The sequence below is a fragment of the Mus caroli genome, chromosome 15 (assembly GCF_900094665.2).
Source record: "Mus caroli chromosome 15, CAROLI_EIJ_v1.1, whole genome shotgun sequence".
Taxonomy (NCBI): Eukaryota; Metazoa; Chordata; class Mammalia; order Rodentia; family Muridae; genus Mus; species Mus caroli.
The window spans coordinates 9,262,596-9,290,436 of NC_034584.1; the positions used below are offsets into that span (position 1 = coordinate 9,262,596).

A 27,841-nucleotide genomic window follows, 5' to 3' on the forward strand; every position below is an offset into this window, starting at 1 on the left:
CGTCTGCAAGGCAAGCACTTACCTACGAGCTCCTGTCTCCACCTTCTAAGTGACAGTGAAAGCACCGAGGCTTCAGCTCTGAGTCAGCCCTTTCATCTCCTAAGGCGACCTATGAGGAATTCCATGCCTCCGTGCCTGTGTTTTGAGTATGGAGCTGAGGTTTAGAATCTTATCACGTTGGCAGTGAGTGGCCTCCTTGCCAGTCTGAGGTGTCCTCTTTGATTTGACACTGTCTGTGATGTTGACATGACAGCGCGGAGCCTTTTATCTTCTTACACGGCTCCTGTGAGAATGACACCTTTGTATCCATCTTTACATCCATCAGGCTGACGTGTGGTGCTCTTCTTTCACTTTGGTATAAGGCATCAAAAGGCTGCAAGTGGATTCAAATCTGCTGTGTAGCTGAGGCTGGCTATGCCCTCACCTCCCGAGATCCAGGCTCTCAGGCATGTGCCATGAGACTTCTTTTCTTAATGACTGACATTCTGACTGAGGTGAGACCGGGTGTTCCTGGGTTTGTGCCACTCTGAGACGATTTGTTTCCAAAACAGTGCTGTTAGCAGAAAAAAAGGGTCTTCTTTGCTCCTCCCTCCCTCCCTCCCTTTCCTTCCTTCTCCTCTGTCCCCACAAGACAGGGTCTTCCTGTGTAGCTCACGAAGCCTCAAACTCCTCAGCACTCAGTCCCCTCAGCACTGCCCGAACAGGCAGGCAGCACTACACTCAACTTGGAAGATTTTCTTTCTTTCTTTCTTTCTTTCTTTCTTTCTTTCTTTCTTTCTTTCTTTTCTTTCTTTCTTTTCTTCTTTCTCTCTCTCTCTTTCTTTCTTTCTTTCTCTATTTAATTGAGTATATGGTGAAAGAGGGAAAAATGGGTCAAAATGAGGGGAGGGAAGGAGGGGGGGAGGGGCCCCGTCTTTCCATGCTGGGATGATCTGCTTACTCTTTCCGGTGAGTCCTGCCTTGCGTAGACCTTGAAGATCTAGCGGGAGATGTCTTTTAAACAGGCCAGGCAGTTTCACAGATCACAGAGCTCTGGAGAGGGTTTCCAGAGACTCGGGTGTTAGTATCAAATCTGTTATTGGATGGCTTTGGCCTTGAGCAAGTCCTGGTCTTCTTGGATCTCAATCTTTTCATCTGGAGAGAAGGGAGTCGAGGAGACTGTTTCTAGGTCTCCTTTTGGCTGTAACATTCTGTAGTTTTCTGCATCTGTACCCTTGAACTGAAAATGGGATGTTGTATGCCTTACCGTTGGGCAGTGGGTAGAGGGGGAAACAGGGAGTGGGAGAAAACTCTAGTCCTGCCAGAGTTCCAGTGCTCTGGGCGGGCAGACGAGGAAGGACTGCTGCATGTTTTCCCGAGGCCCTGGGTGGGTGTCTGGCTGTAGGAAGCCATGGACCTCAGCTTGGTGGGTGGTGGAGAAGGGACAGTCCTAGGTACCAGGTTCTCAGCCTCGGGCATCCCAGACACCACTGGGCACTGTGGAAGAGCTGAGAACAGAATGGGGGTCCTGAGGGGCAGCTCAGTCAGCCCTGGAGCCAAAGGGAGGAGAGGGCAGGGGGAGGGGAGCACTGTGGGTTCCCACATGCGTGAGTGTCCTTGGTCCAGTCCAAGGCTGCAGCACAGGAAGGTCTTCCAGCAGGAGGTTAGATGCTGCTGGTTAGGGGAAACCTATCCCATCGTTCAAGCATGGCAGGCCTTGATGAACAGAGACAGTCTATGGTTTTAGAGCTTTATTGTAGAAAGGCTGAGAGAAAGAAAGAAGGTAGAATGAGGGAGAGAGGCTGGCCATGGCCATGTGTAGAGATGGGGGGAAGAGAGAGAAGGAGGGCTAGAAAGGAGAGTAAGAAAGGGTGAGAGCTAAGAGAGTGAGGAGGGGCCAAGCAGCCCCTTTTATAGTGGGCTGGGCTATCTTGCTGTTGCCAGGTAACTGTGGGGAGGAGCATATCTGGCTATAGTCAGGTAACTGTAGGGGTGGAGTCTAGCCAGAATTCCAGGAGCTTGGGACATTGTCTGTGTGACTGATAGTCACACATCTCTCCTGTGGGGGCTGTGAGGGCGGTAACTTCAATAGGAGCCAGGGGTCCAGGAGACATGATTGAATACCTTCCGTCCCACGTAGGTGGAAAATCACCACCATTGGGTCCCCCGGGGTTCAAGACCTTTGCTTGACTGAAGACCAGGCTGTCTGTGACCACTGCCCCACACCTTACTAGGGACTTTAAAAAAAATGTATTATAACTTTGGTTTTCTGACATCTGGTGACGTTGAACATGTTTTTCATATGTAAATTGGTCATTTGTACTTATCTTTTGGGAACTGTTTGTTCATACCCCCCACTCATTGACCGGGTTATGGCGTTTCTTGTTAGCGTGTTGAATTCTTGTATATTTTAGCTATAAATCCTGTCAGACACACAGTAAGCACAGCTTTCCTCCCTTTAGCGTTCTGGTTTCATGAGATACCATTTGTCAATTGTTAGCATTATTTCCTGGTTGACTGGAGTCCTATTTAAGTAAGTCCTAGCCTATGCCAATATCTTGGTGTTTCTATAGTTTAACCTCTAATAGTTCCATGTGTTCTGTTATGGCCTTTGTTCCATTTGGAGCTGATTCTTTTTTTTTTTTCAAGGTGATCTACTTTCATTCTATGTATGAATATCCAGTTTTGCCAGCACCATTTGTTGAAGAGGCTGTTTTTCTTTCAGTATATTTCTGGCATCTGTGTCAAAAATTAGGTGACTGTACCTATGCAGGCTTATGTCTGTATCCTCTCTCCTAGTCTACTGACCTACCTGTCGCTCTGTGCCAGGAGTATGCTGTACTTGTTACTATGACTCAGGAGTACACCTTGGAAACAGATATGGTGATATTTGCAGTATTGTTCTTTTTCGCTCAGGATTGAACTGAAGTTGTCAGGCTTAGTGGAAAACCCTTAGCAGCTAGCTGGTCCTTCTTCCTGGTCTTCTGAATTAATTTTAAAGATCCTCCCTTCCTTCTGTAAAAAATGACATTGGAATTTTGATGGGATGCCATTTAATCTGTAGATTGCTTTTGGTAGGCTATCCATTTCCATAATGCTAATTCTTCCAATTCATGAGCATGACCTCCATTTTAATTATCTTGTTATTGTCCTTTATATGTATGGGTATTTTGCCTGTATGCCTGTGAGGTATGTGTGTGTCTAGTGCCTGCGGAGGCCAAGATGTCATTGATCCCATGAATGTGAGTTACAGAAGGTTGTGAACCACCAAGTCCTCAGGAAGAGTAAGCAGTGCTCATAACTCATGAGCTAGTGCTCCAGCCCCAGCCTTTCATTTGTTTAGAGATATGGTCTTTCTGTGTAGCGCAGGATGGCCACTACAGGCCCGCACCCACCACAGCATCTTTTCTTGCAGCTGGGAACTGCGACCATATTCCAAGCCTCCCAAGGGTTCTCTTTGCCCTCTTCAGTCTTCTTGTGAGGGGGAATGGGAAGTGTATTGGGGAAAATCTTGGAAGCTAGATGTTCAAGATGCTAGTCAAAGATCAGTGGTTAAGAGCACTGACTGCTCTTCTAGAGGTCATGAGTTCAAATCCCAGCAACCACATGGTAGCTCACAACCATCTGTAATGAGAAATGAATAAATAAATTAAAAAAAAAAAAAAACCCTATGGGCCGGAGCAAGGAGGGGAAAGGGAAGGGAGAAAAAAAAAAAAAAAGATCAAAACAACCAAAGTCCTTGTTTTAGAAGGGAGCCTACTGAACAGAGACTATTTTGAATTTGATGAAAATGTTTATTTAGCGTGAGAGCTATGTTTCTGCTAAACTAGATAAATATACTTTATGTCATCAATACAGGTCTATTTCTGTACCTTATTCTGGTTATGCCTGCTGATCTATACTGCCTTGTTTTAACTAACATAATTATACATAATATACACATTCAGTATATAATGTTATGTTTATTTTTCAATATTTTCCTGGTTTCCCTTGTATCTCTGTTCACTTATACATCTGAAGTGTAAAATCAGTTTCATGAGTTAAAGTGAAAACGTCGTTGGGTGTATGTGGTTACTCACACCTGCAATCCCAATACCTGGGCAATAAAGATAAGGCCTAGAAAGGGAAGGAGGGAGGCAGCAAGAGCTTTGTGGGGCCTCGAATGGCAGAGGATGCAAATGAAGATGATGGAGGCAACCATTAAACACAAGCACCTGATGGCCTTGTGTAGACTCCCCTCCCCCAGCCTGAAACCTGCTTGCTCAGGGGTGGAGCTTCCCGCTCATCGTTCTGGTCAGAATTTCATCCCCCCGCCCCAAAGCGAGTGTTATATTGCAATTTGAGGCCCAAATGACATCACCTTTCTCTCTTAATTTTCTAAATAACTGTATCACCATCACCATTACAGCTGTTGATAAGGGACAGGATTACAGCTCTGAGCAACAGCTTTCTTAAGGTGGAGTTGGTCATCCACTGGCACCCTGTTAGCTACTTTTTTGGGGCCTTGTCTTAGTTAGGATTTTACTGCTGTGAACAGACACCATGACCAAGGCAAGTCTTATAAAACCCAACATTTAATTGGGGCTGGCTTACAGGTTCAAAGGTTCAGTCCATTATCATCAAGGTGAGAGCTTGGCAGCATCCAGGCTGTCATGGCGCAGGCAGAGCTGAGAGTTCTATGCCTTCATCCAAAGGCTACTAGTGGGAGACTGACTTCTAGGGAACTAGGGTGAGGATCTTATGCCCACACCCACAGTGACACACCCATTCCAACCAGGCCACACCTCCAGATGGTGCCACTCCAAGGATATAGAAACCATCATAGGCCTACTTTCAAACCTTTGCATCGGAGGATGAAGACAGCAGAACAAATCCTTCTAGAAGAAAAGATCCCATGTTCCTTCATTTACTCTTTTGACCCAGGAAGGAACAGAGAGGCAGAGCAGGCCTGGAGCAATGGTGAAGTTGAGACATGTCCAAACTCCCGAAACTCCCAAAACTCATCTTGAGACTGGCAGGAGTAAGGATTGCTTCTTTCCTCTTCAGGGTCTGCAACTCCCTCCTCCACCACCACTGAGGTAGCCATGCAGCCTGATGGCCAATTACAGTAGGAATGTGCTCTCTGCCTACAAGGACATGCTCATCAAGCCCCTGGAATTCCTCTTCATGCAAATGAAGCATTCCCAGAACCTCAGCACCAGTTAATAATTTACATCCACCCAACCTGCTACCCACTCCCCAAGGTTTATATAGCCCTTATTAACCCCTAAGAAGCTGTAACACTGAAAACTGCCTCAGAGAAGGCTTCTTCCCCCAGAACACAACCCCCCCACCGGCATTCAAGACAAGTGTGTTCCTGCAAACCCACCCGGCCTGGATAAGCCTGGACAAACCTGGTCGCTTTCATGCCAGGCAGCTGAGCTACAGTGCCTGAACACACCGAAGGCAGCAGCAGAACTGGCCTGCACTGGTGCCCAGCCAGAAGTTTCATCCCTACTGACTACTGTTCACAGTGCCGGAAGGTACTTTGCATGTTGGAGGAGTAAAGTGGTCACTGGCATCACCTGGCTACAAACCCTACAACTTACAAACACTGTTTCAATAGTGGTGCAAGTGTTACCATTGGGTTTAAGACTTTGTTAAGATGGAAGATATGCTTGGCACTGCTCAAGTGGCAAGATACCTGGAACTAAATTGGTCATAGGCCTAAGGGGAAACCTACTAGAATTCTGCCAATGGTACAGAGCAATGACATGACTCCTAATGACACACTGCTATACACATAGATCAGAGTATTGTCCAGCTCCCATCAGAGATGCTCCTTTGTCCTAATTAATACAGAAATCCATGACTGAGCCATGGGCAGAGTTGGAGACCTCGGCGCACACAGCCCTCAGTGGAGTGTCTCCATCACCCCCCTGCCCTCTGCGTGGAAGAAGAGGTGGGAAGATGGTGAGAGTGGTGGATGACACCAAAGAGAGAAGGCTGACAGGCATGGGAACTACAGAGACTGGCAGCACGCACAAGACCCGCAAAGGTTAAAAGCAGACAAAATCCCAGCACTGAGAAGAGAAAATAGGAACAAAGCCCTACCTGCTATGGAAAAGCTATCTATTTTTGGTATTTTCTGGGAAAGGGGCAATGAGTTTTCTCCAGTGGAGCGCTACTGGGCATGTCTATGACTCTAGTGGCAAGTACCATCAGAGGGGCAGCTGGCTACACAAAATGCTCTTGTTTTTTGTGTGTGACTTTTGGTACTTTTTTGACCTTTTTTTTCTCTTTCCTTTTTTTTTTTTTTTTGAGAGATAGAACATGGAGTAGGTAGGGGGGATCTGGGAGGAGTTATACAAGATACATTGTATATAAAAATTTTTAAATAAAAGTTAAATCTTAGGGAGTTGAAAAGATGGCAGAGCAGTTAAGAGTACTGGCTCCAAGTCCAGGGGATTGGACACCTTCTCTGGCTTCCATGGACACTAAAGCCATGTGGTACACATATACACATGCAACACACTAAAATAATAAAAATTTAAAAATGTTAGTAGATGCTTATTTTATTTAGTAATTTAAAAAGTTTTATCCAATTCAGGTTTAAAAAATGATGAATCACATCAGAGTCCACTGGAGTTACAGTAACCCATCAACAATAAAAAATGAAAACAAAAACAGCTAAAACTCTACTAAGTCCACACACTGACACGAAGAATAATTAGTTCTATAGTTTGACCTGAAACCCTTAAAGCTTCCAAACACATGATTTCATTTCATTTTGCACATAGACTAATTTATTCCTAGAAATGTCTAGCTACAGAACTCTTTAACAAGACATTTCAGAGCTTAAAAACAATGTTACAATTCTGAGTTTGGAAGAATACAAATCTTTTGATTATCAGAATGGAAGGCTATCAGTTGGGTTTATTTGCACAATACAAACAAGCGTTCATAGTATTGGATTTTTGTCAGTCTCCTCAGTGCCAAGAGAATTCGCCAGAGGAAAACATGAGCACTGTAGGAACAGGATGCCCCGCAGGGCAAGGGTAAGGCATCCTGGAGAACTGGCCGCAGTGAGGTAGGTCACTCTGATCCTGGCTACTCCCCTCTCCAGGCCCACGTGCAGGTGAGGGTTGAAAACGGTCTGTGAAGACCAAAACTACTGTGCTCACCAGGAGTGATGGATATTTTATTTTTTCTTTACATATCATCTTACCCTTTAAAGAAATTAAGTAGTTAGAAAGTAATTACTGAACAAAAGTGAAGAAAAAGTGCAGGGAACAGGCAAACAGAAATTAACTTCCAGGATAAAGACGGTCCTGTTCATGGCTGGTGGGGTGGGTGTCTGCAGCCACTCTCTGGCTCACTAAGGGCAAACTTGGCTCATTAAATATATGAAGCACCATCTTCAATGCATGGAGCAGAAAACATTCTCTTCTCTACGCTGTGACAGGTCTTTCCAGTAAAAACTTTATGTTTGTATGTTTACATGTGGGTATGTACACGCATGCATGTGTGGTTTTGGAGGCCACAAGAGAACACTGGAGTTATGAGGTTGTGGGCTGCCATATGGGTACTAGGAACTGAACTGCAGCCTTCTGCAAGAGCAGCCAGTGCCCTTAACCGCTTAGCAACTTTCTAACCGCTCGACTGATTGACTGACTGCCAAGAAAATGACACCTAGTGCTTAAATGCTTAAATGCCAACTGAGGACCATAATGACCACCAAGGCAAAACTCCCAAAAGGCGTTTCCACTATAAGCAGCTGGGCAGTGGTGGTGCACGCCTGTAATCCCAGCACTCGGGAGGCAGAGGCAGGCAGATTTCTGAGTTCGAGGCCAGCCTGGTCTACAGAGTGAGTTCCAGGACAGCCAGGGCTACACAGAGAAACCCTGTCTGGAAAAAAACAAAAAACAAACAAAACCCCCAAGCCAAACCAAACCAACCAACAAGAAACAAACAACCCAAAACAACAACAACAACAACAACAACAACAACAACAACAACAACAACAACATTGTCTGCTTAGGTCTATTCAACCACACCCCTTGCATACAAACTAGTCTGGAGAAGACTTAGCAACCGCGTGGGCACAATTCCAACACTCTTAGAGCGGCAGACTTTCTGCAAACACGGTCATGGCCTGGCAAGGGTCTTTGACATGCCTTTTGCGAATGTTACTTTACACTTATGGCCAGGGGGCCCTGAGAACCGACAGTTCTCCAGACGCAGCCGTGGCGCTCCCTTTTTCCCTGAGACTGCTGTGGGCCCTTATTTGCTTCACAGGTCTCCCACACGAGGGCAGAGCAGCTTGTCTTTAACAGCGCCTGGCTCTCAAAAGTGCTAAATAAACATCAGCGAATAAATAAATAAATCTCATATCATCCAAACCCTTGTTGGGGAAAGAGAAAAAAAAAAACCAAAAACCTCTTACAGAATCAAAGGCAGCGATGGGAAGCAAGGAAGATAACAGCCATCAACCGGGGTAACGGATTTGATGTAAAAACAATAAAGCCAAACAAGAACCCCTGCGTCTACCCCAAGTGTTATACGTGGTTGTTCACTGATACTTGCGTGGAGATTTGATTCCAAGTATCTTTCTGACTCCAACTGAGAGTTAACAAGAAAGTGCACTCTGGAAGCCCAGAAACAAAAGCCTGGTCTATCACTGTGCCAAATTGCACAGCAGCCTAGCATGGTCTCAGCTCGAAGGGGACTCTTCTGAGTACACCAGGTGAGTGTCCAGGGTCCCGTAGAGCGAGTGCAGCACGTCGAGGACCTTTCCCTGAATCATGTCAACTTGTTCCGGAGGACAGTAATCATCCAGACTGGACCTGAAACCAAGAGGAAAGGGGGCAGAGCAGAGTGAGAACAAAGTCGTCCATGTGGAGGCACAGCCAGTGCGCTGCTGCCAGCGAGGGCCACACAGGCGATTGATCACAGCTGAGAGCTGGGAGATGCTTACCCCACTTTTGGTGCTTTATAAGAATTGCCCTTTATTATTTTCTAAAATGATATTCTATAGGACAGGTATAATACTAAGGATTGGTATTTGATATCGAGATGGGACATTGCTAAGCAGACTCCAAGGCCTCAGACTGGTTGTGTAGACCAGGAAGGTCCCACAGTTCCTGTGACCTTCCTGCCTTTGCCTCTAAGTGCCTATCATAAGCATGGCTACCACAGCTGAACTCAGGCCTGCATCCTTGGGTGGCAAGTACTTTACCCTCAGCCATCTCCCCAGATCACCTTCAGCAAGCTCACCATCTCCACATAGGTGAGAAAGGGCTGTATTTCAGGGTAAGGCCATTTTTTTTTCTTAAGGTTTTATTTTTATGTGTTTGCATTGTATGTATAAATGTGCAGCCATGGGTGCCGGTGTCCAGAGTCTAGGACAGAACACTGGATACCCTAAGGTTGGAGTTGGAGTGGTGAGCTATCCAATGTTGGGTGCTAGGGACAGAACTCGGGTCCTCTCCAAGAGCGGCCAATGTTCTTCATTGCTCAGCCATCTCTTCTGTGCGTGTGTGGTGGGGGTAGGGCCACGGGTGAGTGGGGTTTAAAACACACAGCTTTAGGAGAGGTCCTGTTCTTTCAGTGTTCCTAGCAACCAGATACTACCTGCCTTCTAAACTGACAGCCCTGTTCCCCACCTTCAAAGACGGCAGGACAGCATCTTCCAACTTTATCTCCTTTGATTCTGCTATTTCTGGCTCCTCTTTCTAGGCATCCTGTGACAATACTAACTCCAGTCAGGTAATTTAGGATCATCTCATTTCAAAATCCTTACATCCACTGCACTGCAAAGTCCCTACTGCCACAGAGACAAGACTCGCACAGGTTCCAGAGAGCAGGGTATGGACATCTTGGATGGGCCACACACTTACCTTGCAATTGTCACAAGAGTAGGTTTTGGTAGACTTTTTAATAGCAAATACACAGACTGAATAAGATACTCAATTTCTTCTTCTGTGCTGATATGATGAGGAAGTTCTGAATAATCGCAGGTTAGCCCAGCCTGGTGGACCTGACAATAAATAAAATGTAAAATGATGCAATGAGCTGGGGAGACGGCTCAAGGGTAGACTGTGTGCTTAGTGTGCACTGCACTGGGCTCATGGTCCAGACTGAAAACAAGACTTCTAAAGGACATTCATTCTAAGACTTCACTGACTTCAGACGACTCTAGGGACAATGGACAGTGAGGGGATGGTCAGATCCTTGAAGTTCATTGACCTGTGAACCAAGGTAAGCGAATGAGCTTCACGTTCAGTCAGAGACATATCTCAAAATAGAGGCCATGGGACAGTGAGATGGCTCAGCAGTGAAATGCTTGCCCCAAAAAGCCAGGATCTGAGTCCAATCTCAAGAACCTCGATAATCGGAGGAGGAGAACCATCTATAGAGTCTGACCACTATATCTGCACCCCCATATCTCCCGCCCCCCTCCACGCACGCTCTATGCTTCAGGCATACTTACTTGAACATACATCTGATTATAAATCAACATTACATTTCTTTTTCTTTCTGTTTTTTTGAGACAGGGTTTCTCTGTGCAGCTCTGGCTGTCCTGGAACTCACTCTGTAGACCAGGCTGGACTCAAACTCAGAAATCTGCCTGCCTCTGCCTCCCGAGTGCTGGGATTAAAGGTGTGCACCACCACTGCCCAAACATTACATTTTCAATTCCTGAGTATCATGCGTCTATCAGTTTTTTTTTTTTCTTTTGTTGTATGTATAGGTGTTCTGCCTCCATGTATATCTGTGCAGTACACGTGTGCAGTGCCCACAGAAGCCAGGCGAGGGTATCAGCTCCCCCAGAACTTGAGTTACAGATGGTTGTAAGCAATCTTGTGGGTGCTGGCAACTGATCCTCAGTCTGCAGGAGCAGTGGTCCTGTTAGCTGCTGAATCATCTTTCCAGCTCTAATATCTGTTATTCTTAACAAACTCCATTTCCAGAAAAGAGTACCGCCTTGGCACGGCAAGCATTGATCATGATATTCTTTTGCTGTTGTTTTTTCCATAAGTGAAGATTAAGTTAGTAAGCATCAGCTCCAATAAAGTGGTACGACAGCATTCCATCTGCTAAGAAAGCATTAAAGGCCCCCTCGCTGATGGGACAGGAGCGGCAGAGGCAGAGGTGGAGCATTTGGAGTCTCGGCAGCGGTGGCTTCTTAACAGTCTCACAAATGCACTTGAACTCTGAGTTTTGACACAGGGCCTGGCTGTACAGCCCGGACTGGCTTTGGAGAAATCATGCAGTTGATAGCCTGAAAACTGCTACTGTACCTCCACTCCCAGGGGCGGAGACTATAGTGATGCCCTTCCTGGCTTCAACTGAACTTTTAAATCTTTAATTTTTGTCAAATTTGGGATCAAAGAGGAAAATACACGCTTTAAATAAGGCAACGTGAACTTAGAAATTCCAATTAGAGATAACAATTAGAAATATTGTTGCCTCTCCACTCAGGTCTCGACTGACAAACATTTAAATTCTTGGATCAAACACAGTTTGTTTCTTTCTCTTTTGGTTTTTATGATCAGGTTAAGTTTTCAGAGAAAGGGAAAAAGCCTAAGTAAGAACGAATGGCCGGGTGTGGTGGTGCACACCTTTAGTCCAGCATTCACCACAGGAAGTTTGAGGCCAGCTTGGTCTACATAGCAAGTTCCAGGTCAGCCAGAGCTGCCCAGTAAAACCTTGCCACAAAATAGAAAAATAAAAAAAAAAGAAAATCAATGAGTGGATCATTTCAAATTTGCAATTCTAGACTAACTTATGGACGGTGAGGTCAACTGAACGATCAACAAGCACAGCAAAAATACAAACAAAAAAAAACACGGTAGCATTTGGGCGTGGTGGTGCCTGCCTGAAAAAACGGAACTGGGAAGTGGGGTTTTACAGGCCACAGGCTCCATGGGACCCTGTCTCAAATTATATAGTAAGAGCAGTAAGACTCAGGGGTACCTCTGCTTTTTAGATAAAATAAGGATCTTTTTGCTAGAAAAATATTTTTTAAATTCTTGTTTCTAAAAAGTATATATTTCACTACTCATTATATCTTTTTTAATAATTCAGAGAGTAGTAACATAAACAGAATGAGCCAGTTTAACAAAATTTTCACCCAGAAAATTACCTGTATAAAGCATCAATTTTACAATGATAAAATACTTACCATTTCATAGTCTGGTACTTCCATCCGTTTTTTCAAACTCTGTACAAGTGGAACTAGTGACCCCATCCTGGAAAAGAGCCACCAGTCACTACCTACAATAACCCTGAGTAGAACTGGCATCCAATGGTATCCTAGATATGACTTTTACCATAGATTGGGGTTAGGAGTGTGCTGGAGTTTTCTGTCCACTTGACACAAGCTAAAGTCATTTGAGAGGAGAGAACCTTAACAGAGTAAGCCTTGGGGAGGAATCCAGTAAGCAGCACCCTCCAAGGCCTCTGCATCACTCCTGCTCCCAGGTTCCTGCCCTGCTTGAGTTTCTGTGCTGACATCCTTTGATGTGAAGTAGAGGACTAAGCTCAATAAATCCCTGTCTCCCCACTTGCTTTGTTATGGTGCTGGTTTCAGCACAGTGGGGGACGGCTGTGACAGACCTGACCATGCTGGTTTTGAAAAGACTTGGGGACTTGGGGCTGGGAAAGGCACTGAGCACTCAGTGTGACATTCTGTCGGCACTTGGAAAATAAAAAACGTTGAGGACACTGCAGATGATGAAGGCCTGGTGGGTGATGTTCCAGAGGAAAGCATTTGTGTAAAGAATCTGTGGGGTTAGCAGAAGCCGAACAATCAGCTGTGATTAATAAGAGACCAGGAACTTTTGTTTTATTGGGACACCTGAAGCTGGTTAGCTCATTGAGAAATTAGTGGTAATTAAGAAAAGACCAGCATCACTAAGGTGAAATCTTCTGAAAAGCGTTACCCAAGAGTCAGCACATAGAAACTGTGTTCCAGACATGGCCAAGGTTGTACCTTGTGCTGGATGCTGACCTTGGTAGCGGAAGAATCACCCAGGTGATGCTGGTTTTGAAGGTGTTGAAGGGATCATGGAGGGTATCTGACACTTGGCACTGTGTGGCAGGGGCAGGGCTGGAGTCCCTGAAGAAAGCCCCGGAGAGGCTATTAGTCAAAGTACAGCTCAGTTGCAGCAAGGAACCCCAGCAGTTTTGGAGATCCCAGTGCCATGAGATGACCACCAAGAACAGCAGCAGCAGTGGAGTAGAGCCAGCTGAAGCCTAGAAGGCAGACTGTGTATTACTGGGGGAGCTGGAGAAGTGACCCCAGCCCTTCGGAGGAGCCCAGAAGACTGTGAGTGAATTCCGGATTATTGGACATTGGATTATTTGCAGTGCAGGAGTTTGGCTTTGCTTTGATCTGATTGTGACTGTGCCCTGGTTCTTTCTTCTTGAAGTAAAATTTAATATAATTACTATTTTTACTGTTATTTTAGAAAAAACTATGAGCTTGTAACTCAATATACCGATGATATTCAGCTCCCAATTTTCCTGTTTCTACCTCCACATCCTTTGACAGAGAGCACGTAACTAATAGTCAAGGCTGGAGGGCAGGGCCAGCTTTAGTTACTTCTTCTCCTTTAGTTACTTCTTGAGAAACGGTCTTTCACTGACTCTTGTGGCAGCTACAAGCATGCTCCTGTGTCCACCTGCCTAGCCGTGCGTGCGGAGGCTGGCTTTTTAAATAGATGCCTGGGATCTGGAGTCAGGCCCCCACGGTGATGTAGCAAGTACTCTGATTAAGCAAGCGGCCCCCTAATCCTTCATTCTAACTTTACAGAGCACTCACCGACAAACTTGGAAATGTATGTAGAATGGATAATTCATGATTTGGGAAGAAAAGGTTTAGGGATCTCACCCAGGGTTTGAAGCCCAGCTCTGTACGGTTTCTTCACTATCACCGTCACACAAATCAGCAAAGACTGCTTCTAAATCTTCCAACTGATGAGTTCGAGCATCAACAACATCCACCAAACCGTCCTTAAAAACATGGAAAACCAAGGTTACGGTTACCCCTTCAAAATAAAACCAAGAAAAATACTATTATGCTGAGAATAGCAGTTCACTTAGCTAAAAATATCTTCTGTGTACTAAGGGGCATTCCCCAACACCCAGACATGCATGCGTCAGTGTCTATATCTATATCTATGCACACACGTAACCTGGATAGTTGAGAACATTTAAATACGCTACAAGATGTCATTAGAGCCTGGTCAGGTGGCCCACACTTGCAATCCTAGCACTCAGGAGGCTGGATTTGAGGCCAGCTAGAACTACGCAGAGTCTGTGTAAACAAAAGGACAGCAGGATGTAGTGGTAGATAAGGGCAGGGCTTACCTCAGGAAGGTTACTATCAGGCTTTTTAAACTGGTAAAGCTCCTGTAGAATTTTGTACTCATCCTGTAAGACAAAACACCAAAAATTTACCAAACAATGCCACCAACTGGGCGCCCCCCAGGTTAGGAGTGTCCAACACTGTCTGTGATACAAGGGGAATGTTCTAGGTAACACCCAAAGGTTTGTCTGAGAGAACTGTATACTTTACTTTTGTATTCTAAACAGGCATACTGTACTCTTTAGAGTTCCAAAGCAGACCTAATTTATCAGGACAAGTTTATCCAGCTGGGTATAATACAATATACAAATGAGCTAATAGCCTGATAATTCCGAAACCAACTTTGAAAAGTTGTCCTCTGAATGTGCTTGTGAGCTGTAGCCATGTACCACCCCCTAAAAAGTAAATCTGTGTAATAAGAAATAAAAAATACAGCTAGTAAATTATAAAGTATAATGCAGATTGGATCCCTTTCTCTGAGATGCTTGGAAGCAGAAGTCCTACCAAATCCCAGAGTCTTTCAGATGCTGGAATATCTGGGGACTTTACAGGTGTACTTCATCATGGTTCACAGAAAGTTCTGGATTTTGAAGTAGTTTAGATTTTGGAATTTTAACTAGGATATAATTTTAAAAGACTGGGAAAGAACAGACCATGTGGCAGAAAACATGGCCTTTGAACCTAAAATAATTACCATCTGGCTGTTTGCAGAGCGCTTGCTATGTATAATTCAGAGACATGCTATGCAACTCTCAGGGTCTATGTTTTCAAGCTACCACATTTACCTGAGTGAACATTTCTTTGAAGGGGTTTTTGACAGAAAAAAAATCCAAGTCAATATCTAAAACAAACGCATCTCCCGTCTTCAGTATGTCCAGAATCGCCCCAGCGCTGGCTGTGTTCTGGCTCTGTTGACCTCCGGAACATGAGCAGGACGGCTCCTGGCAAGCATGGTCACTCCTTGGTGTCATTGCGTCTCCTCGACGTCCTTCTGAGCAAGAGTCCCCATCAGCCGCAGCACTGCTCTCTCCACTTCCCAGTGCCAGCTTGGGCTTCTTTGTAGAAGACACAGAGTCACTGTCATCTTGTTTGCTACAGAGTTTGTAAGGCTCTACCATAATCACATCTAACTGTAAGGGCCTTTGGTTCTCTAGCTGGTCTTCAGGGACAAAGAGGCCATCACTTAGGAAGTAATAATCTGTACTCGTAACCCTGGACCGAAGGAAAAAATATTGTCAGGAACAGCACGTGAGCTGACATTATGCTGTGACACTGTACACTTACGACACATGAGAAAAACAAGGCGCTTTAACCACGGCACATTCTCTTCAGAAGTCAGCTTTCTCCATATTCCGAGCCCGCACACTACTGCCTGAAGGAAAGACTCCATGTTTTTTGCAGCGCACCTTTTCGGCTAGATATGGCTGCCATGGGAGTTCTGGTCAGTGACTGACAGAACAGGTGAATGGCGCAGTGCTCTCCCTGTCCCTACTGACCAGCCGTGACCGTCAAAGTGGAAAGTTCCTTTGAGGACTCAAGAGATCGGGGAACATGAAGATTGGGAGCCCGCTGTGCTTACTCGCATCTATAATCTCAGAGCTTGGGAAGCTAAGGCAGGGCTAATGAGGCTAGCCTGGGCTACAAAGTGGGACACATACACACACACACTGAAGGTGAGACATAGCAGACAGAGAGCTAGGACAACTTGGCAGTTGTTACACCGGCTTGATATATGTACATGCAAGAGCCCAGGATCTCAGCGTGCTGGACACAGAGGTGTGTGCGAGCTTCCTGAACGTGGCTGCTAAGATCCCGTCTCTGTCCTCTGATGAAGCATTACGTGCTCTTACCTGCTGAGCACGTCTCCAGCCCTGACTCTTTTTCTTTCTTTTGTAATGAGACATAGTGTGACCATGGTGCTCATTCTGGTGTTTAACTCTGGCGCTCGAGCGATCTTGCCTCAGCAGCCCTGGACTCTTGGACAACAGGCATATGTAGACAAGATTTCTGATTCTAGAAATATTGGTATGTTTTCAGCCTTTTGACTATATTATGTCTTGGTAAGGACTTAGAACACTAAATTCAAATACATTTTTCAGAGGCATGCTCTACTACATGAAAATGATATAATTTATTTCTCACCTGTCCGCACTTAACACACACAGCTTTAGGTTTACTTGAGAAGACAGGATCTTTCATAGCCTAGACTGGCCAGAAACTGGTTCTCCTGTCTCCATCTTCTGAGTGCTGGCATTGTGGGCATGTACCAACATAACTGGTACATATATGAGCTGGGGATTGAGTCTGGGCCTTCAACCATACTAACCAAATACCCAACTGAGGCTCCCAGCCCCTAGAGCTATGAAATTAAAGACAATTTTCAAAACAGATCAACGACATTAAAAAAAAGTAAGTCTAAGCTTGTTAAAAACTGTAACATCCTAATAAAGACAAAGACTGTAACCCCAACCTAAATTTATAGTCCACGTGTGGGTATGGAAGCTAGTGTGTGCACATGGAAGTCAGAGGGCACCCTGGGGGGCATTTCCCGAGTGTTTTCCATCTTGCTTTTGAGTCTTTTGCTGGTCTGGGGCTCACAGGTAGGCTGCACTGGCTGGCCTGTAGGCACACAGATCTGCCTGTCTCTGTCTCCTCAGAACTGGCATTAGACATATGTGCTGCGTGCCTAGCTTTGTCATACACAGGTTCTGGGCGCAAACTCAGGTCCTCAGCTTGCACTGTAAGCATGTTACTAATTTAGCTCTCCACACAGCCGTATCATCTTTTTAGTAAAGCAAATTTCACCTTTTCTATTTCTGCAAATAAACTCAGATCCATGGCTCTCCAACGCAATTGGCTGTACACACATGTTTACTTTGTAGATTAACTAACAACATGAGGTTAGCAAAATATTCTCCAAACTGTTACTATGCACTGAGTTTCCAAAAATATCTATGTTGCTCTGTGCCAGAATAAGGTCCTGTCTTAGAAAAACTATGGCAGCTGTGTGATGCACGTCTTTAATTAGAACACTTTGGGGGGGGGGGCACACCTCTGTGAGTTCAAGTCTAACCTGGTCTCCATAGAGCTGTAGGCTATGTAAAGCAATGTAAGTGAGAACCTGTCTCAAAGTAAAAAACAAAAAACCTCTCACACACACATATCCCGATCAAGCTGGACACAGTGGTTCACACCATTAATCCCAGCATTTGAGAGACAAAAGGGCTGTTGTTGTCTGTCAGATAACAGCAGCAACAAAAATCTATGAAATGCTTTGATTTCATAGGTTCTATGAAGTCCTCTCAACATATTGAACTCAATCTCATATAGGCCAATATTATGTACAATATTTGTTACATGTTGAGTTCTAATTACGTTAAAAAATTATATAGTAAGTACGACTTTTATAAATCAAGATGATGCTACTCACACAAATGACAAAAACACACACCACCAAAGATAATACTGTCATAAAATCAGAAACAGAAATAAAGGGCACAATTTTCATTATATGTTAGGGCCCAGAAAGTTATGTGTACACTCATAAAGAGTTCCTCTTATCCCAAGAAGTTAGACCTTGACAGCTACTTCTAAAGATGACACCGTAGTAGCCCAGGACAGAGGATGTTGGTTAAGTACTGCACATAAAAAAAACCTGATACACATATAGCTCCAATCAGAGGGCATAACAATTTAACTTAGAATAAATACCAAAAATCACATCAATAAATGTAAAACCTAAGTAAACCCAGACACGGACTTACTACAGATGAAAGCAAACCCAGTGAATTTTGCTGTTTTTGTTTGTTAGAGACAAAGGGTGACCCTGAACTCTAGCTCATCCTGCCTCCACCTCCAGACGGCTGTGATTATAGATATGGACCACAACTCCCATGTAAGCTTACATTTTTTCTTTTTTTCTTTAGTGCTGGGACTTGAACACAGGGCTGTAGGGATGTTAGGAAAGTGATCCACTCCTGAGCTACACCTAAGACAGGGTCTCTCTCTAGAATTCAGGCTGACTCTTAATTCTGAGCACCCTTAGTCTCTCAAGGTCTGGGATTATAGGTGGGTGCCACACCCCTGCCTGGCTCACTTCTAAGAGTTAAATTCAACACACTATAGCTGCATCAGGAGCAGAAGGCCACATGAAGAAGATCAACAGAATTAAAACTGTTTTTGATGATTCAAGAACTATTTTTGGACGGGATGGGGCTTACCGTGACTCTGTAGTAGGAAGTTACTACAGGAATCCAAAGTATAATGAAAAGAATTCAAATCCTTCCTTACTCATTGAAAATGAGGAAATTACCTGATGGTTGTGGTAGAAATGTCTTTGCCTACTAAGAAGTGGTGTTTGCCCTCTCTGATTTGCTGGGCCCATGTGGGATGAAGCCAGATTACTTGAGAAAAATGGCCAGCGTAAACTGCAGGCATAATCCAATTTTCGATACTCAGTTCTCTGAAAAAAAAAAAAAAACAAAAAAAAAACCCAAGAAACATTAAAATATTAATCAGTGTTTTTCCCCAACATTTTAAGACAGTAAGTTTTAAAAGTATGGTCCCTGAGACTATTAGGTTAACGCTGTTTCCATGGAAACACGATTTCTGTTTACTGCATGAGCATTTGTACTGACTGCACACAAGCATCGCGGTGGGTCGGTAGCCTAAGAGCCAGGCCGCGCGAGGTCTTTTAGTAGTCGCTGCATGTTTTATAACTAGCAATCACCCTTGTCCAAAGGTAGTTTTACTGAAAAATGTTCTCGGTTTTATTAATTCTTGCTCCTAAGTAGATATTTGAAAATATTCTGTGAAGCAAAAAACTACACCAAAACTGCTATAGACTGTGAAGTACAACAGTTGCTTCAAGAAAAAAGCCCCAGCCCCTCCAAAATTAGTTCTTGAATCATCCATCACAGAGTTGCGAAATAAGTATCATTTTTTCTTTGAAAGACCAATTAACTGGTTATTTAGACAGCGTGACCTGGTGGATTCTGCATCCTAGTTAAGCTTTAGAAGCTTGGGGGGTTTTGGTGGAGGACACTACTTATCTGAGTTAGTAGTGACACTACTATCTTGTTTTCTAACCCCTTTTGTAAGAGCATGAATTTTCATCATAACTTTTTCAATCAAAATGACATAAACAATGGACTGAATGAAACGGATGAGAGTCAGGTGTCATTTACAAGGGCAAAATGAAAGAAATCTTAAAAAATTTAAATAATGCCATGCAATAGCTTTATAAATGTACCTTTTTAAAGTAAGAAAACTTGTTTATGTAGACATAATAATTTAATATTTTACAATGAACATTTACAAATTTCATTTTTAATTTAAGGAAAGTAAACACATACAACACAACTCATTATTTCCAAGGCTCGATTTTTGAAAGTATAAAAGAATGCAGACACTTGGGCATGGTGGCACGTGCATACAGTCCCTGCACTGGGAGGAGGAGCAGGAGTTCAAGGTTGGCCTTGGCTATATAACAAGTTGATCCCCAACAACTGGGAGGTGGGGTGGGGGTGGGACTGTAGCCTGACGGTGGAATCTGTTTCCCAACAGGGCAGCTTTGTTGGGCCTCAGTGGGAGAGTGTCTTAGTCAGGGTTTGTGTTCCTGCACAAAATATCATGGCCAAAAAAACAAGTCGGGGAGGAAAGGGTTTATTCAGCTTACACCTCCACATTGCTGTTCATCACCAAAGGAAGTCAGGGCTGGAACTCAAGCAGGTCAGGGAGCAGGAGCTGATGCAGAGGCTATGGAGGGATGTTACTTACTGGCTTGCTTCCCCTGGCTTGCTCAGCCTGCTCTCTTATAGAACCCAAGACCAGCCCAGAGATGACACCATCCACAATGGGCCCTCCCACCCTTGATCACTAATTGAGAAAACGCCTTACAGCTGGATCTCATGGAGGCATGTCCTCAACTGAAGCTCCTTTCTCTGTGATAACTCCAGCTTGTGTCAAATTGACACACAAAACCCACCAGTACACTAAGATATTAGTTATCAAGGGTAGGAATGTGTGGGGGTTTCAAAAAGAATGGACCCAAAAACTCACAAGAGGCCTAGGGAGTGGCCTCTATTAATCCAATCAAGATAATCCTCCATAGGCAAGCCCTGTAACCCACTTCTCAGATAATTCTAGACTCTGCCAAGCATCTTGACAATGCTTAACCATAAATAGGCTTCAATGTAGCCCTGGCTCTCCTCAAACTGTAATTCTCCTGCCTCAGCGTTCCAAGGACTGAGATCACAGGGATCAGCCATCGCACCTGACCCCTATTTGGCTCTTTTAGTGGGTAGAAAAAAAAGTTCTAAATAAAAATTTAAAAGGCAAGCAAACAAACAAAAAATACAAATGTGAGTGTAGCAAAATCTATTATCATGTGCTATATGTTGTATTTCAAATACATAAAAGATGACTAAAAAAAAAAAAAAAAAAATCACATTACCCAAAGAGTGCTTCCTTATCAAACACAGTGTCTGCTGGCATGTTCACAGGAATAAGGAGGTCTGGGTGGGAGTCCAAATGTAAGAAACTTATATTACTGTCAGGAAGATGCTTCGAACCTATGGCCCTGTATATGAAAGGCAGAACCTGGAATACAGACACACACAGTGAGAACTGCACACTGTCAAGGGCAGACAAAACAACAACAAAACAAGAAACTGCACCAACCTGAAGTGCATCAAGTTGTCAAACGTGGGAACATTAAAAAAATAGCTTTACCAAAGATGGTTTCTGATGATAATCTCCAACCACTCACTCTAGCATTAAACTGTGTTCCAGGCACTCTAAGTTTTAGGGCATTTTCTGTCCCTTTAGGATGGCTAAGTGGGACTAGATGGCTTTTTCCTCCTACACGCTATACATCCAAGTTTACCAACAAATTTAAAAGCACCGAGTAACCCAAAGTTGGGTTTGTCTCAGACAGAGATCTTCTTTCTTTCCTCCTTTAACTTTCTCCATCAGTAAATAACCCACTTTTCCTGGGGGAAAGGGTGTACCGCAGAGCTTCACTCTTGATCCCTTTTGTTTTATATCCAGAGACCCTCCAGGGGTCGGTCCTACAAACAAATCTAGACTTGCTAGGTCGTCTTCCAGAAGTGTAGTTAAGCTACCCACTTTACGACTGCACTGCCATGTAGTACATTAATAAACGCTGAAGGCTTTCCTCTTCATATGACACGAGCTACGACTATGGTCCCTCAGGTCCTGGCTAACCCTCTCGTTAAACCGTGGAATGATGACGTTGGTGGTGGTGGGGGACAGGCTGCAGCCAGCGTTAGGTGCTGGTCAAGCCTCTGCTGGCTGCCAGGGTTCGAATCCCTCCTGCCAGGGCTCCGTGGCTTGTGTCGCCCGCTCACCTCCTGGTGATCCTCCACCACCCACACCGGGAGCTTGGGGTAGCGCCTGAGGCGCGCGCGGTCGCCTCCGGTGTCACTCATGTCTCCGCGCGACTCAGGAAGGCCGCGGGACACGCGGGAGAGGAGCCCGGCAGCCCGAAGCCGCGCGCCCCCACGGCTAGATCGCAGCGGAAACCCGCGCTCACCCGGTTGCGCTTCCGGATTGGAGGAAGACACGGTGGAAGGGCGAGTGTGAGACCTGTAGACAATGTCGATTGGTCTATACGTCCGTCACTCTCGCTGATCCGCCAATCACGGTGCAAAGGGTACTGCGACGCGCTCCGGAGAGTTTTCCCTCCCCAGGCCCAGCTTTCTCCGGTTTGCCTTTTAATTCCCGGGGCTTCCTGTTCCGGAGGCGCGGGTGGCTCCTCAGCCGTGGAGGCTGTTATAGTAACCAGGCTGGGCTTTGATGGCGGCGACCCCGGGATTCTCTGTAGGTAGACGGGGAGCGCCTGATGGGTTTTCGGAGAACGAGTATCGACCTAAACGATCCTGGGAGTTGGGTCTGGGTGGCTTCGGGGCAGCTCTGCGGCCAGGGGGAAAAGAGCGACCCGGTACAGATCCCGTAGATGGGAAGCCTTTCATCTAGTTGCGAAGCGCGAGCCGTGGTCCAGGCGCGGGGCCGCCCGGCTTGCGGGGGGAGGAGAGTCCCGGAGTCCCGCACTTACCTCGCAGGCTGGCGGGAGATGCAAACCAGCCAACGTGCAATTGCTCTTCATCCAGCAGGAGGCCTGGCTGCAGGTTCAACCTGGGGAAAGTGCGGGGTTTTCAGTGACTTCAAGGCACACCTTGCAAGTCTTGTGTGTCGTCGGTCCTGGACGAGTAAACTGTTCAGAATCGCTCCCTCGGTTTCCCTGCTTTCAAAGGGCATCCCAAGAATAGGTATTTCCCACTTGTATTAAATTAATTGACTTGAATTTCGCATCCATAGTACAGTGGTACAGTATCTAGCTTTTTTTTTGGGGGGGGGGGAGGGGAGTGTGTGTTGAAACAGGGTTTCTCTGTGTAGCCCTGGCTGTCCTAGAACTCACTGTGTAGACCAGGCTGGCCTCAAACTCAGAAATCCGCCTGCCTCTGCCTCCCAAGGTCTGGGATTAAAGGCGTGCGCCACCACTGGCCGGGCCTTTGTCTAGCTTCTCTAACGGAGTGTGCCGTTTTCTCACTGTGGAGAGGTGTTAATTCCCCTGACTGTTGTCCACCTCTAGCTTCAGTAGAGTCCTTTTTGTTCTCCAGGACTCTCTACATCCTTACTTTCTTGTATTTATCACTTCGCGTTTTTCTTTTTATAGTGTTCGGGACATCGTATTATTGTTATTATTATTATTATTATATAAACATTTGTATATGGGTTTTGCGATCCTTGAACTCTGCAGGCTTGTGTGCCTTATTCATCTTTGAGCCTACAGAGCTTGGGAAAGTGTCTCACATGTGATGGCTCAGTAAGTGATGGAATCGGTGAATCTGCTTACCTCCCAGGTGGTTTTGAAAACTCGTATTTGTGGGGAGCAGTGGAAGGGAATTGTAGTGACTTAGAGGCATGCACAATGAGGGAGAGTCAAACTTGCGGTTTACTGTGTGCAGAGACTGTGAAGACTGCAGGAATGACTGAATGAACCCTTGATTCACGGACATGCCGGAGGAGTTCAACATGGGCACACAGGACTGTCACAGACCGCAGATTCTGGTAAGTTCCGTAAAAGAAGTGAGTCTACACTAAGTAGTAGCAATCTAGAAGCAGTGAGCTTGCAATCCTAAGGGGAGTCAGGAGTTCTTCACAAGAGGTTGGTGGATGGGTAGGAATTCACTGGCCAAGTAAGGGAGAGCAGAGCGTTTCCTGTTAGTGCTTGCTATGTTAACTGACCTGGAAAGTATGGGCTAAGAGGGGCTTTGTGGGGAAAGAAATCAGGTGATAAGCCTGGGAGAGCTTGGGTTCAGGTTCTGCAGGGCCTCCAATGCCAAGCGTGGTGTTTGTACTCAATTCTCTTGGCTGTGAGTAGCCTGTGGTACCAGCAGTAGCTCTGAGTCCCAAGTTTAATCGTGAGAGTATTGGCTTGAGGAGCAGCCATTCATCTTATTATTTGGTAGCTGTTTTTTATTGGGCCTTGGCTGTCCTGGAATTTTAGTTCTGTAGACCAGGCTGGCTGCCTGTTTCTGTCTCTCCAGTGTTGGGATAGCCCAATATGTGTGTGTGTGTGTGAGTGTGTGTGAGAAAGCACTTTGTGGACGTTCATTTGTGTTTACAGTGTTCTGTGGGAAGAACTGAGAACGTAGTTAAGAATGGTCACTGTGCCGGGCGTGGTGGCGCACGCCTTTAATCCCAGCACTCGGGAGGCAGAGGCAGGCGGATTTCTGAGTTCGAGGCCAGCCTGGTCTATAGAGTAAGTTCCAGGACAGCCACGACTACACAGAGAAACCCTGTCTCGAAAAAAAAAAAAAAAAAAAAAAAAAAAGAATGGTCACTGTGTGTTAGTCGGGCTGTGGCTGTATTTGAAATAGAATTCAGGTTTCACTGGGATTTTTCTGTGTGTGTTGGTTTGATCCTAGCTCTACAGTGAAGAGAAATTTGTCTGTGGAGGATGGAGGAAGTCTTTCCTGAAGTCTTTTACTAAACCAGAGACTGGAGGTGGCTGCTTTTGGTCAGTTTAGCAATGGATAGTTTTGGGCTAACACAACTGTCCAACTAATAAGGACAGTGGGCAGTTTGCTTGGAAAATGGACAATAGCTCAGTATTTTGTGAATACAAATCCTGATTTTGTGAATAGGCTAAAGTTACTGATATGGTAATTTTATAAATTTTGTAAACAAAAATGCCCCCTCCTACTCTCATTTTTAGCACTGGCAGTTTTAGAAACGTGTTTAAACCTTTTCTGTCTTGTAGAACTTACATCGTGAGTGGAAGATGTAGCCTTTCTACAGGACGCATCGAGATGCAAGGCAATACGTGGTAAGTGGTATTCTAGGAATGGCAGTTTCGAGAGCCTAGAGAAGAGAGGGAAGGTAGTGCGCCAGAGAGGGTGGGAAAGGTTCAGATACAGGGGAAGGGCAGGGACTGAGTTCATTCTGTTATCTGTGGTCATAACTTGTTCAGAGATTTGTGAGTACAGCTAGGAACCAGACCAGAAGAGTCAAAGAAACATCCTAGAGTCCCCCCCACCCCCCACCATGAGCTTACGTAATGATCGGTGAACTGTGATGCTTGCAGGACCTGCTGAGAAGCCGTAGAGAGTATTGTAAGAACAGGAAATCTGAGGAAGGCGTATTAGTCAGGGTTCTCTAGAGTTAGAGAATTTATACAGTGAATCCCTTCATTTTATAAGAAGACTTTGTTAGAATAACTTACCTTTTTTTCTAGCTAACTGTGATGGTTTGTATATGCTTGGCTCAGGGAGTGGCACTATTTGGAGGTGTGGCCTTGTTGGAGTAGGTGTGTCACTGTGGGTGTGGGCTTTAATACTCTTCATCCTAGCTGCTTGGAAGGCAGTATTCTGCTGGCAGCCTTTAGATGAAGATGCAGAACTCTCAGCTCCTCCTGTAGCATGCCTGCCTGGATTAGGCTGTTGTAGTTTCCCACTGACTTTAATCACAGGACATGGTAGTACTAAGAGATGCCCTGAGGGATCTCCTGCACTCCAGACATAATCCTTCTTACCTCCATTGTGGAGAGGCCGTCCAATTTCCCCATGGTAACATGGATCTATCACCCCTCCTAACACTGTTACTCCTTTCTTAGCCTCCTATTGTAAGGCCTCGACCCTTGGTCAGTGTACTTATTTCGAGATCACCCCCCCACCCCCTACACACACACGCACACACACACACACACACACACACACACACACACACATACACACAGTGAGACGCTGAGATGCAGATCGATGCAAAAGCAAGAGCTTTATATTCTGGCTCAGCCTTCAGTTACATCCCTCAAGGCGAATGACTAGAAGTCGACCCTGAATGGCTATTACATTGACTAAGACAGAAGTTAGTGATGAGTACTCTTCACTGTCAACTTGACTAATCTGGAACTAAAACCCAAAAATAGAAGCGACAATTGAGGGGATTTTTGCTTAATTTGAAGTGGGAAGATCTGCTTCTGATGCAGATCTTTGAGGGGGAAAATGCATCTTTAATCTACCTGTGTGGAAGCCGGGCCACACCTCCTGCTTGGAAGCCTCTATAAGGGTGTGGGAGAAGGAATCTCCTGCTCTTTGCCTGCTTGCTCTTGCCTTGTAAGCAAGTCCACTCCTTCACTGGAGCCTAACTTCTGTATTAGTCAGGGCTCTCTAGAGTCACAGATCTCATGGGTAGTCTCTGTATAGTAAGGGAATTTGTTGATGACTTACAGTCTGCAGTCCAACTCCCAACAATGGTCAGCAGCAGCTGTGAATGGAAGCCCAAGGATCTAGCAGTTGCTTGGTCCCACAAGGCAAACAGTGTGGTGATGGGGTTGCTGAAAGATTGGAAAGAATATTACGGTAGCTAGTTAAAGAAGTACTTACTAAGTATTATTAAAGCATTTGCAAAGAAAATGGTAGGAATTTTTTATTTGGGGAGGCAGAGGCAGGCTGATCTCTGTGCATTCCAGACCAACCTGCACCATAACAAGTTCCAGGCAGCCCAGGGTTGCAGAATGAGACCGTATCTCAAAAAATAAACAAAATCAAACCAAAGCAAAACACCAAGACCAAAACCTTTTTATTAAGATATAGCGACACATACATTATTGCAGTTTTGAGATAAAGTTTTAGTAATGAGGTAAAGGAGAAAAAGGTTTCGGGATGACTCCTGGTATGTGTATGTGTCTTGATACTCAACAAGTGATATTTATTGGGAAGAGAATTTAGCGTTCCTGCTTTTTAGGAACTGTAGAAATCAAGGTCCTGGCACGAATCCTGCTTGCGCACTGATGAAGGATTAGAGACTTTTGTCAGGGAGTCAGCAAGATCGAGTTTCAGGTTCGCTCTCATGGTGAAGATTGTTGTCTTGATGATCAGGTGGTATTCTTGTTGTATCCTCCCTCAGCAGGTAGAGACCAGGTTCTCTTCTGTTTTCATAAGGGCACTAATCTCATCATTGGATTGTTAGAAGCAGTCTCATGGCAGGAAGCATGGTGGCAGGCAGGCAGACAGGCATAGGGCTCAGACCTTACATCCTGAACCACATGCAGGCAGGCAAGGAAGGAGGGAAGGAGAGAGAGAGAGAGGAGACAGAAAGAAAGAGAGAGAGAGAGAAACAGCCTGGTGTGGGCTTTTGAAACCTACCCATAGTGACACAGCTCCTCCAACAGTTGTAACCCTTCTTAATAAATTCTGCTTGCTGAGGACCAAGCATTCAAATACATAAACTATGGGGTCTTTTCTCATTCTAACCAGCATGGTCATGACTCACATCAATAACACCCATGACTTACTTTAATCTTAGTTACTTCCTCAAGCTCCATCCTCCCCATATCACCACAGGTATATAAGGATTTTGAGGAAACATTTAGTCCGTCCCATCATTTTCAGGGAGTTTGAGCATGAAAAAGATGAGGCAGTATGAAGTTGAGGGAGAAGTGGAGGCCAAGGCAAGCATTGAATAGACTGACTGGGCATCTAAATGCTGATGTGAAGGGTCGGGTAGCAGGGAGAGACTGTGAGTTGGCAGATGGAGAGTGATCCCCTAGTCCCATATCTGTATTTGGAGATGGAGCCCTAGGTGCTTCTAGCAAGATAAGCTTTGCTAGCAGGAAGTTGGAGATGGGGTTGGATGCAGATGAGTTGGTGCGTTGATACAGTACCTGTTCTGATGGGGTCGGTGTTTCTTTGTGATAGAAGAGAGGTATTGTAAACAGTGAGGGGGGATGGAGATGTGAGGAAGGATGCCCAGTGTCTTAGTTAGGGTTTTACTGCTGTGAACAGACACCGGGACCAAGGCAAATCTTATAAAAAACAACATTTAATTGGGGCTGGCTTACAAGTTCAGAGGTTCAGTCCATTATCATCAAGGTGGGAGCATGGCAGCGATAGGCATGTGCAGGAGGAGCTGAGAGTTCTACGTCTTCATCCAAAGGCTGCTAGTGGAAGACTGACTTCCAGGCAACTAGGGTGAGGATCTTAT

General features: G+C 45.2%; 2 protein-coding genes across 4 annotated transcripts in view; one reads left to right on the top strand and one right to left on the bottom strand.

Moving 5' to 3' along the window:
* Positions 1-7,830: 7,830 nt before the first annotated feature.
* Positions 7,831-21,900, bottom strand: C15H5orf22 (chromosome 15 C5orf22 homolog). 2 transcript variants are annotated; one of them, XM_021183687.1, is made up of 9 exons: positions 21,703-21,900; positions 20,787-20,932; positions 18,645-18,794; positions 15,118-15,544; positions 14,335-14,397; positions 13,856-13,977; positions 12,146-12,212; positions 9,858-9,997; positions 7,831-8,804 (listed from the first exon to the last, which is right to left on the bottom strand). In XM_021183687.1, exons 1-9 carry the CDS (start codon positions 21,781-21,783, stop codon positions 8,672-8,674), a joined length of 1,329 nt encoding a protein of 442 aa, XP_021039346.1. In that variant the 5' UTR covers positions 21,784-21,900; the 3' UTR covers positions 7,831-8,671. The 2 variants fall into 2 exon arrangements, with proteins under 2 accessions (XP_021039346.1, XP_029326031.1); XM_029470171.1 differs by having other exon boundaries at positions 7,915-8,804; positions 20,787-20,847; positions 21,703-21,790.
* A 151-nt stretch (positions 21,901-22,051) lies between these two features.
* Drosha (drosha ribonuclease III) overlaps positions 22,052-27,841 on the top strand; it is a 105,991-nt gene continuing 100,201 nt past the window's right edge. The window contains exons 1-3 of one of the 2 annotated variants that reach the window (XM_021182952.1): positions 22,052-22,174; positions 23,323-23,425; positions 24,621-24,686. In XM_021182952.1, the coding sequence (XP_021038611.1) occupies positions 24,670-24,686 (17 nt within the window). In that variant the 5' untranslated portion in view covers positions 22,052-22,174; positions 23,323-23,425; positions 24,621-24,669. The remainder of the gene's footprint in view (positions 22,175-23,322; positions 23,426-24,620; positions 24,687-27,841) is intronic. The other variant, XM_021182954.2, reaches the window with a different exon arrangement.

Coding starts and splice junctions, on each gene's coding strand:
- C15H5orf22 (XM_021183687.1), bottom strand. CDS start 21,783: ATGAGTGACACCGGAGGCGACCGCGCGCGCCTCAGGCGCTACCCCAAG. Junction 12,213..13,855: donor AGCTGGGCTTCAAACCCTGG/GTGAGATCCCTA, acceptor GCTCTTTTCCAG/GATGGGGTCACTAGTTCCAC. Junction 9,998..12,145: donor AAGTACCAGACTATGAAATG/GTAAGTATTTTA, acceptor ATTTATTGTCAG/GTCCACCAGGCTGGGCTAAC.